Source organism: Serinus canaria, chromosome 3 (assembly GCF_022539315.1).
Source record: "Serinus canaria isolate serCan28SL12 chromosome 3, serCan2020, whole genome shotgun sequence".
Taxonomy (NCBI): Eukaryota; Metazoa; Chordata; class Aves; order Passeriformes; family Fringillidae; genus Serinus; species Serinus canaria.
In genome coordinates, this window is record NC_066316.1 from 29,760,453 (window position 1) to 29,771,925 (window position 11,473).

Genomic DNA, 11,473 nt, shown 5'->3' on the forward strand with positions numbered 1-11,473 from the left:
GGAGTCTGCTGTAATTAGAGAGTTTAGAGCATTTTGTTGTAGAGAAGTCTAGTGTTTAGAATAAGGCTTTACTTTTCAGGATTTTAAGAGTTTATCTGTTGCTCTATATTCATATGACCTGTGGTGGTAAGTCATATAACCACAGTTTTTATTCAGCTTCCCAGACTGGAAACTAATACCAACTTCAGAGGGCTTTATTCATTTGATTGAGATCTTTGGATAAAAGCTAATAGAAGAAAGACACTATGATTCACAGTCTTATTAAGCTATAAATGTTCACCCTTTATTTTGGATAGAGAACAGATGAGGAGAGATAAAATTTCTCTGTTAGTCTTATTTTGTAAGCCCTGATATCCTGATGTTTTATTGAAAAACTCTCCAGGGCAGTAGTTGGGAACATGGGTGTGTGATTCCTGGTGTTTTGGGTAGGTCACATCTTGGAACAGTAACCTATGAAGTACTGAGCAGGGACTGGCAAGGGCAGATCAGCAGCATGCCCCTCCTCACCATGCACAGCAAGCAGATCAGCTGGACTCCACTGCTGGTTCTGGGGTACCTCTTTTACCTCCTCCTGGGTGCTATGGTGTTCCAGCTGCTGGAGAAACAGGCAGAAACACATTTTCGGGACCAGTTCCAGCTGGAAAAGCTCAAGTTCCTGCAGAATTACACATGCTTGGACAGACAAGCCCTGGAGCAGTTTGTACAGGTAAGAGGAAAGGGTTCCCATTATTTTGGCTCAAGCATTATTTTCATTAGAAGAAATTATACTATCGGGGCCAAGTAGCCTAGCATGATATAATCTGATCAGCTGTCCATGATATTAAATATCTAACTTCATAAATAACTCTAGCCCATTCATATACTTCTTTATCTTGATCTACGGAACCTGTTTCTTTCCATAGTCATGAACTCTCAAAATATAAGTGCATCTAGTGGTGCACTTGTGCTACATTGCAATAATTTCAACTTCATGGTTCTCATCTCCCTCATTAAATATTACTGGGAATTATGCATGACAACAAAAAATAAGAATCAAACTTAAAGAAGTAGGTTGCCCTTCTAAGGTTCTCCAGTCCAAACCTGTGCAAATTCTGCCCTTTTGCACTAAAAACAACAATGTGCAGGCAACAACTGACAGAACCAGAGGACACAGTCTTAAGCTGCACCAAGGGAAACATAGGTTGGATATTAGGAAAAAGTTTTTTACCGAAAGGGTGATAAAGTATTGGAATGTTTTGCCCCGGGAGGTGGTGGAGTCACCATTTCTGGACGTGTTTAAAAGAAGGATGGATGTGGCACTCGGTGCCATAGTCTAGTTGAGGTGTTAGGGCTGGGTTGGACTCGATGATCTTGGACATCTCTTCCAACCTTGTGATTCTGTGAAATTGTCTACTACCTTTGAAGGCAGTCTTGCACTTCCAGGCCTAAATAAAAGATAGTCAACCATCACAAACTGTGTTATCTATCACTTAGAAGAAGAGATAAAAGGCTTTTTTTCAATATGGGTTGTCAGTTAATGACAACTTCAATTACATTTTAATCTTTTCCTCAAAACTGGCTGGAGGTAAATTACTAGACCTTTCCTGGTATTATAGATATATTCTCATAATAGGAGTGCAAGAACTGGACAGAAATACTTGAACTTTGAAACCTTGAATCCTTTAGTTTGTTCTCAAAACATACCCAGCTGCAAAGCTGGGTGCCTGAACAGTTTGAACTCGTTCTACCATGTTATTAAAACTGATAAAAACTCAAAACAATTTGTACTGCCCAAGTCAGAGGACTTCCACGAAGGTATATGATTTTGATCAACAAAAAGCCCTGACTTTATACATGGATTTAAACAAACAGCAAAATTCAGATCAGAAATGGTAGAAAAGGTGCCTGAACCTCTACATCTACAAAGACAATGTTCTGATTACTAATACCGTGATATGTTACTTGTGTAACCTTGGTCATGTGCCAGAAAACTACTAGAGTTTTCAAGACCTTACATGCCTGAAAACATATCTATTTTTTTCACCTTCGTGGCTTGGTGATATTACCTGTCCTTCCCTTATCTCTCTGATAGTGATTGCAGAGGTGCAAACCCTGATTCTCATTCTAAACCTAACTGTGATACTTTATGGGATTGAAAGGTTTGTTTAAATCTTCACTACCCTCAAAACATTAGAGGAGGTTACACGTATCCAGATTCTTCTCTCTCTGACTCCAGTGGACTTTTTTTAGGTCCACTGCTGTGCCACTCGGAGAATCGCATTTTGCTGCTGTGTCTCTGCTGAATTAAACACAATTTCACTTGTAAGCTGTTCCAGACAAAACCGGCTGAGGGCACTAAATCATCTACAATGCACCAAGCGTCAGAGTACTGAGACTTTGCAGTCCCCAAGGTATATGTAAGTGCAGGTACTCTCTGACATATAAGTTGCTCAAAAGACCTGTTTACAAATTTGCCTAACTCTTATTAATATTAGAGAACACTAGTCTTCCCATATTAAATCTCTAATGCAGGGAAGCAGTTGTGTCTCTGCATGTTTTAACTATATGGTTAGGGAGGCTCGTTCATCATGCCACAAGTTCCAGTCTGAAAAGTCACAGTAGTTAGACTGCAATGAGACACAGCCCCCAAACTCAGTCTATTCAGCTAACAAGTATATGATGTCATCTTAATGCCTTAATTCTTTAAACCTAAGTCCTACAATGTGAGATTCAACACAGATTTTTCTTGGCATATCTACTATCACTTATCATGAGTTACCACTCATAATTCATTAACTTTTGACTCTATTGTGCATTAAACAAATTCTTATAATTCCGTGTCAATAAACTGCATTGGTTCTGCATAGCTAAAACTGCCTAGCTGGAGGATGGTTCTGAACTGCAACTCCTAACATGAGCAGCCTGGAGCTTTGAGAAAGTGCAAATCCAAACTCTTTTATCTAATGCATCTCTGGTAGGCATACTTTGGTCAGGAAATTATGCCAGTCTGACAGCATAACTGAGAAGCAGATGCGTTGTTTAAGGAGTCTGTGTTTTGATCATGTCCATACTTTTTTAGTCTCAAAGGACGTGACATAAATACAGACCAAAAGGACAAAATCCTTGTCTATGACCACATTTGGCTGCAATGAGCATTGGCAGGGAGACAGGAGCAGAAGCAGCAGGCAGTTTTTATTCTCTCCACACCCTACTACAGCTTAATGTAGGTTTCATATTCTTACTGTAAATTACAGCACGCTGCTTTTACATACTGACGACTTCTTTCCCAAAGGCAACAGCTAATGTTAACCAACCATTCAGCAGCTGCCATAACCCACCTACCTGAGCTGTAGGTGAAAGGAGCCTGGAGCCATTATAACTGTCCCACAGTTATAATGGAACCTGTTTGTTGGGCACTGGGATGCCATTTCATTCACAGGGTTCTTTCATGGGGCTGTACTTAACAGCATCAATTACACCGAGAAATCTGGCCTTGTCAGACTGTGTCTGAAAGGTTGGACATTTAAAGTTGCCTTACTCTTCTGTGTTGGCTCTCATGATGTGAATGTAACTCCTGTGAACTCTTGTGCACTGAAATGTACAGAATTGCCAACTGTTCCTTACAGGAATAAATTAAACGTGATTATTTCAAAATACTCACATGTCAGTAGCTTCTGTGTGTTTCTTCTAAGCAGCTAATGAAACAAGTGGCCCTAGAAAATCTAACATGTTGAATTCTTCTCATTCTATGAAAAGGCTTTTAATGGATAATGCAAAATTCTTTTTCATATTGAAAATAAGCTCTGCTGACACTTCAGTCATGAGGTCACACAAGATGATGTCCCGCAGCCCTCTGATAAATTTGACCAATGCTATAGGATTTTTTACTCTAGGAATCAAATTAGCTACTATACTTAGGATACTCAGTCCACCAGTACAAATCAGCTAAGATTGCAGAACCTGTCCAAAATCAGATAACTTGTAGTAGTTATGCTCACTAGAAAAGCAATCTTTTTGTGAGTGGCTACCATTTGAATCAAGAAAGAGTATCTTCTTGGGTTTCAGACTCCTGGAACCAGCTAAAGCTGGGGTTGCTATTGACTCCTGTTCATGCCTTGCATCATACAAAGTCTTCTGAAGAGATGAACGAGTATTCCTTCAGGCATTTTGCAAAATTACAGAGACTGTGACTTAGCTTTTGTAAGGTGTGTGACAAACAAGGGGGGTCTTAAAACTCCAACCACTGAGCAGAGGGAAACCAGTCTCCCACAGACAAATCCTTGGGGTCAGCAAAGGAACACAATTTTTTTAAGGCAGTTGACAGAATATTTGATGTAGGAACACTAATTTTTTGGCACACAGTAGTGTTGGTCTGGTAAGAGCTATCTGGGATAGCAGAGAATATTTTATTTGTTAATCTTTCAGACTAAGAGAAGCCTAATATTCACTGAAAATTATGTGGAAGTCATAGCCAAAAATAGTAATTCTTCCTTATAAATACTTATATGGAGGAAACAGGAATGAGCATGTTCCTCATGTCCCTGCTCACAAATACAACTCTACATTTACACATGCCTAAATTAAAAACTTGAACAACATGACTAGATTACAGAAGGAGAGAAGAGCAACCACTTTATTTTTTTATGGCACAACTAATTTTTTTCCCAGTTTGATCACTTTGGGGAATCGTCCACCCCCTTCCCCTTAGATTTCATCTAGCTGGGGAACCTGTCATACTTTATTGACCTGTTCTCCTGTAGCAAGAGTTCAAGTTTCTGACCAGCTCTATTTCCAAGTTTTGCAATGTCAGCAGAAGTTCTTTTTAGTCCAAGTCTACCCTGTTATCTACACTGTTATCACTCTGCTTACTCAAGATGGAAAACAGTATTTACTTATCTCTACTTCTGACATTCTTCCTCATCTTTGCTCCTTTGACCTTTTCTGCTTCAGGTCCTCATGGAAGCATGGGAAAAAGGGGTCAACCCAGAAGGAAACTCTACAAATCCCAGTAACTGGGACTTCAGCAACTCCTTCTTTTTTGCAGGAACTGTTGTCACCACTATAGGTGAGGTACTCTCTTTCCTTAAAAACTGGTGTTTCCTCCAACTGTCCTGTAAAGCCCCCAGAAATGTGTAATTAGTGGACAGAGTACACCTGCAAGACAATCAACTACTGTGGATTATGGTTTTCTATTGTTTCCAATTATGCCTGGTTTTTTTTCTTTATGTAGTATTTTTACTCCCAAAAAAGCTGAATGCCTACTTAGTACATGCAAGATCATTTTGTACATGAACACATCTTTAGGTTGCTTTGAAGCACTGAGGCACTCACCACAAAATCAGAGACCTGTAGAAAGTTACAATAGTACCTGGAAGAATAATACTTTTCATGTTTCATTTTCAGCTAGTAGTAGTGAACGCAAAAGGCTTCATCATAAGCAATGGCAATTTGCAGACAGATTTAATTGCAGAAAATCATAGATCCACAGGTTCCTGAAATTGATGTAATTGAGGTTCCAAGCTTATGAACATTCCATGATGCCTGCAGCTTGCCTGTAGAGCCTTTTCATGCAGCTGTTTTCTTCTTTTTTTCCAGGTTATGGTAACCTGTCCCCCAGCACAGTGGCAGGGCAGATCTTCTGTGTGTTCTATGCCTTATTTGGAGTGCCCCTCAACCTGGCCTTCCTCAATCAGCTGGGGAAAGCTCTCAATGCTCATCTGCTTACCCTGGAAAGATGGGTGCAAAAGCCAGGGCGTGCCCAGGTACAGTGTCAATTTACCATTTGATTTCACTCTTTTAAAATTAGTTGAAGTTCTTTTCTCAGATAGCTGCTGCTGCTAGCTTAGGTTTCCTGTGTGAACCACAGTAATTACATGGCCCTCTCTATCAGAAACTTGATACACTTAATCTACCTACGATAGCTTTAAAGCTATAGGCTTTTGTTTGAGGGGCCCTAGATTTGCCTTTTAAAACCTTACTCAGCAAACCATAGACCTGGTGACCTTGGCAGAATACGTGCATGTACACACATTGCCAAATCAAGCTCTTATTCTCAAGCCTATGCCAGCATCTATCCAGAGTTTAGCTCTACACTGTGCAAAGGCAACTTATTTTTATTGGCCTAATGATCTGGCTGGAATTAACTTTCCTGTTTGTGCCAGCACCTGAGCACTTCCTTCCTTTTCTTTTCTTAAAACACAAATACTCCTCCTTACTTACAGTTTATTGGTGAGTCGTTGAACTAGTCCAGACATTTTTTAATAAGAAAAGCACTGATAATGGAAAATACATGAAGGCCATTTATTACAAAGTTAGTGCATGTTTCTGAAAAAAGATTTGATGAATTAACCCCTTCAGTTAGAGAAAAGGGAGATTAGATATGCGAGATATGTTGAAACATTTCAGAGTTCTGGCACAAGTTATTTCTTTTACATTTGTAAATTCTCTTGGGTCACTACATTCTTTATCTGCAATGGGTAAGCTATAAAGGTACTGTCAAATGCAGACTTGGATTAAATAAGTAAGAAATTCTTTAGCTACATAACCTCTGCCTGTTCCCCAAACACATGCAGCACTACCACCAGAAGGATTGTCATGCTAGTATAGCTAGTATAGCATCTTTCCTGAGATTTCTGATAGCAGCTCAGGGATATGACCTTTTTTTTTTCCCTTTTCAAACCTGAGTTGACATTTCTGACAGAATTCGTATGATCAGACAAAGCTTTGGAGCTGTATCTGCTTGTTTGCTCTGAAAAGTTTATTCAAGGAAGTTGGTTTATCTCCTTATAAACAGACTTTTGTCATGCTCTGGGAAATCAATTGCTGTAAGTTCTTCATTTTCCATGACTTATTGTTCCCAACATTAGGTTTGTACAAGAAAGTTCTTTAAAGATAGGGTAAAAAGTAAAATTGTTCATTTCAGTACACATTTTTATGCAAAGTTTATTATGTAATTAAACTCTATTAAAGTACTGGAATGAAGTAAATGAGAACAACTGAATTATATATCGACTATAATCATGTCAATCAGTAATTCTCAAACTGCTCTGCAAATGAAGCAAATATTACGACACAGCTAGAGCAACATGACACATAATATAGAAGTGACTTGTCAAAGTCACCCAGTCATCTCAAGCCATGTTTCTCAAGCTCAGAGCATTATTTTTTATGTGAGATAATTCAAGAGAGAGAAATTAAAACATAATATCTGGACCTTCCACTTTATAAGCAGTGCTTTGGCTTTTCCTCCAGTCACAATAGGCTCATTAATAAAAAATCATACTCTGGTTTGATTGCCCTTGAGGGCATTTTTAAATAATTGCAATGAGTTTGAATCAGCCCACACATCATTGGTCAAAAGTTCACCAGAATGTGTTCCCTGGAAACCCATAAGTTCCTGATCATCAGTTGTAAACTCCTAAAATCCCTTCAGGATCCATCCACTGACCATTCTTTGTACCTATCTACCACAGTCAGATATATTGTAACTTATCTTCCTGAAGGCAGATGTTTGTCCTGAGAGGCACATATCTGCTCTGTGCTAACACAAACCAGTTCTGCTCTGAGCACTTTTAAGTTAAAAATGAAAGCAGGCAAAGTGACTTCACTTAGGTTTCATCCAAATATATTTTTGGCTGAGCTTTTGCCAGCCACTTTATAAATCTTTGGAAGCAGTCATAGTGAAAAGAGCCCCAATTTGTTCTTGCCCATCTTTGCTTCATGACTTATGCACTATGTGGTGATTTTCCTGAAAGACAAGAGCTTATTGACTACAAGAGTATCTCTACTTGAATTGAAATTGTAAAATGAGTATTTCATTCCAATGGCTGTCATAGTAAGTCTGAAAATATGACTGGAGCATTCTTCACAATGCATTGCAAAAAGCTTTTTTAAAATCCTCCTTTTTTTCCTAATTTTAAGATTTTTTTTCATGCTTAGGTGCAATATCTATGTGCACAGTAACCAGTGAGCTCAGCCTGCAGTTCATAGAAGCATTGGCTTATCCTTCTTTTTTTTGCCATCGCTCCCAGGTGGGGTGGGTTTGTGATTCAAGAGTAAAAACAGACACAGCAATTTTCACAGGACATCTGCTCCATGCTCTTTAGCTGCCATCTTCCTCTTCTCTTTCAGGTGGTTCAAACACTGGCAGTGGCCATCTTCCTGACCACTGGGACCTTGCTTTTCCTGGTGTTCCCACCATTAGTTTTCAGTTATGTAGAAGGCTGGAGCTATGGAGAAGGCTTTTACTTCACCTTCATCACCCTGAGCACCATTGGATTTGGGGACTATGTAGTAGGTAAAAAACAGCATGAACTGGATTAAGCTCTGTTGAAATTCATAAATCTAGTATAAAACTAAATATAGGGATACAGTATAGATACCCATTCCACTATAGATCTGGTCAAGAGCGAGCTCAGCCAGACTGGTAACAATGAGCTAATGTATTACAGGATATGAGCATTTTTCTCTAAGAGTCACCCAACTCATTTCACACAGCCACTGAACACTCATTCAACAGTGGCTGTGTCCATGCTGGTATAAATGTTACCAAGAGTGAAAGGTGGAATATAAATAAAATTCTTTTTTCAGTATTAAGCCTTTGAACCACATTCTCCTAACACAGATTTGTTTTAGCAAGTGCCTACCATTCCCAACGAATTATATCAAATATTAAATAATCGGTATTTAAAATGGGAAGGAGATTACTGACAACCACAGAATGCCTCTGAAAGAAAACCAACCAGTGACATTACATAGCCTTTAGACCACTAGATTGAGAACATCATGATAGAGACACGAGGGGCTATTTTTCCACACACTTATTTGAACAAATGCATAATCTTAACAGATTATGTCTAATGTAATTATTTGTTAAAAACACAAGCGTTTCTTATTCACAAGTAATCGCTCGCCTCTCCTAGAGGTCATAACTCTGTCCCAAAAGGAGATAAAAAAAGAATCTCATGCTGAATCTGGCACTGTGGAGTGTCATGACTGTATCAGCTGCACTGATTGCTCATGCTGTGGAAATAGCAAACCAGGGATTAAGATTCTCATAACTACTTAATTAAAATGGCTACATTTACCATATAATCCAAGTGATTGTGAATCCCAGTACTGAGGTAATATCACCCTCCAAAAAGCAATCACTGATTCACTAGATTGTAGCTGTCTAAATCATCTGAAATCCCCTGTGTGCCTCTTGAGTAACATACAGTCAATACGGATTCAACATTTAATTTCCAAGACTTTTTTCCTCTGTTGTTGGCTAGGAACCATTGACTTTGAGCATCCCTAATATTAGATATGGCTATTTTTATTATATAGTCTCAGCTTCAGGGATTTAAGCTTAACCTGAGAGTTGGCATAAAAAAATCTATCTGCTGATGGATCACACAAGCTCATTAACATATACACTTTTGCAAGAGTGGAGAGGGTGTATGAGTATGTATGTTTAGCAGACCAAAGCTGCCAAGATAAATATACAAATTTTCCTGGATTTTTCAGGCACGAACCCCAACAAGCACTATATCCCTGTGTACAGGAGCCTAACTGCAATATGGATTGTTTTTGGCTTGGCCTGGCTGGCTCTGGTCTTCAACGTGGGAGCTGACTTGATGGAAAGATACCTTCAGCTAAAGTGGCACAAGTCTGACTTAAGCTTGGCAGAAGGAGACACCACCAAATTGGAAGATGAACCTGAGCAGCCTAGGATCCATATCCCTAGTTGAGTAAGGTACAAAGAAAGCAGTCTTAAAACTGCATCTTCCATCTGTATCTCACACTAAGTGACCCCTGTGGATAAAGGACTAAACCACAGGTTGTGGACTGTTTCCTAAAGAGGAAATGGTTCAGATACGTGGAAATTCCACACCCTGTGTAGGCATCAGCCAGTTAAAACCCCAAGGAAGGAGCATGCATGGTTCTACAACTGCCTCAGGATTCATTTTACACTTCTCATTCTAAGGCAACTAAAGTAATCAATTATCATCCTTTCTCTTTCTCTAGTGGGATTCAGTACTTATGGTCACTCATTTTCAAAAAATCCAGAGTGACTGCCTCCCAGCTTCAATAAGAAGTCATTTCACCAAGAATCTCAAGTGGAAAAAGTCAGGTACAGAAATCTTTCTTCATTTCCAAACAGAAAACAAACAAAACCACAGAGGAACGTCATCAGTTATGAACACCTGCTTATTGATATCCACTCAATTAAGATTCAGTTGATTTTGTCTGAAATTACTGTCTTTCATATAAAATGACTTCATTTCTTTATTTTCTGGGCTAAAATGCTTCTCTTTTAATTGTGAGGAAATTATGTGTTTGTCCAGCTCTGCCTGGACTGTTACAACTTGTCTCAGAGCAAACTGCCAACTCAAAGCAGGTCCTTATCACATTCATTTCATAACCACTTGAAAACAGCACTTTAAACTAAATCTAAAAGCAAGAAGGCATCCCTATTTCTAGCCAGATCACAAATATCATTATAGCCTGGAATTTGCATTGGGCCAGGTCAGAGAACAGCTATTGCGTACCATAGAGAACTGATGTTGTACGTTACCTCTAAATAAGGCCAATCATAGGTCCTTGCATTAAATCTGTTCCTCAGTCAGGCCCTTTGTGTGACCCATCAAAAACAGAGAGATTGAATTTATCCCAGTTATTGTAAGTCAAAAGCAGCGGCAGCCATCCCCAAAGGAGCTGAAAAATTGAAGCACATATAAGCACCTAATCAGGGACTAGCCACAGAGATGCACATCCATAGTCATACTCCCTATTAGACTCCAGAAACCTGATAAAACAATTATCCATTCATTTGGGTACCATGCTCAATCATCACTAACATGTTCCTCAGATGTGCTTGTAATTATACACTCACTGCTATATATTCAGTATGTTTATATCTCATAGTAACCATCAATTAATCCCTTTGAACTCATTCGTAGGTGGAACTTTAATGTAAGGGATGAGTTAAATATGGCTGGGTATGCAGACTAGCCCCAAGCTAGCATATGTCTGACAGACTACAGGAACATCAAATGTCAGCCTTTCAGCAGCTGCTTTGATATTTCATTTTGGAGATGGGTCTATAAAACATGTAGAGACTTGTGTAGGTCACTAATTTTTTCCTTCATACTTTGTGAGCTCAGTTTTTACTTCTGAGGAGGGTCACAACAGATGTTTCTTCTTACACCTGACAAGGTCCATGTTTTCTTTGCCAGTTGCTGACTCCTGCAGAGTGCAGTCTGGCTACTCAAATCTGAAATGCTGGCATATAAGAACACTAGTGATGGCTTACTGAACTAATTTCAAAACTGTATGTTCAAACGCTTCTCCCATCCAAGATTTCCCTTATGTCTTACCACTACCTACCTCACAGATTTTTATCTCCCTGGTTTTTGCACTGATCTTCCTCTATGCCCTCAGCTATTCCCATAAATTTATGCAATGGCTTTCTCTGCAGACTTTCACTGGGAGCAGCCAACTCTCTTCTGTC

General features: G+C 39.2%; 1 protein-coding gene across 1 annotated transcript; it reads left to right on the forward strand.

The window, feature by feature from the left end:
* The first annotated feature begins 493 nt into the window (after positions 1-493).
* LOC103817317 (potassium channel subfamily K member 16-like) lies at positions 494-9,710 on the forward strand. Its single transcript, XM_009091467.3, has 5 exons — positions 494-706; positions 4,930-5,044; positions 5,575-5,741; positions 8,110-8,275; positions 9,487-9,710. Exons 1-5 carry the CDS (start codon positions 494-496, stop codon positions 9,708-9,710), a joined length of 885 nt encoding a protein of 294 aa, XP_009089715.1.
* The last annotated feature ends 1,763 nt before the right edge of the window (positions 9,711-11,473 follow it).

Coding starts and splice junctions, on each gene's coding strand:
- LOC103817317 (XM_009091467.3), top strand. CDS start 494: ATGCCCCTCCTCACCATGCACAGCAAGCAGATCAGCTGGACTCCACTG. Junction 707..4,929: donor CCCTGGAGCAGTTTGTACAG/GTAAGAGGAAAG, acceptor TTTCTGCTTCAG/GTCCTCATGGAAGCATGGGA. Junction 5,742..8,109: donor AAAAGCCAGGGCGTGCCCAG/GTACAGTGTCAA, acceptor CTTCTCTTTCAG/GTGGTTCAAACACTGGCAGT.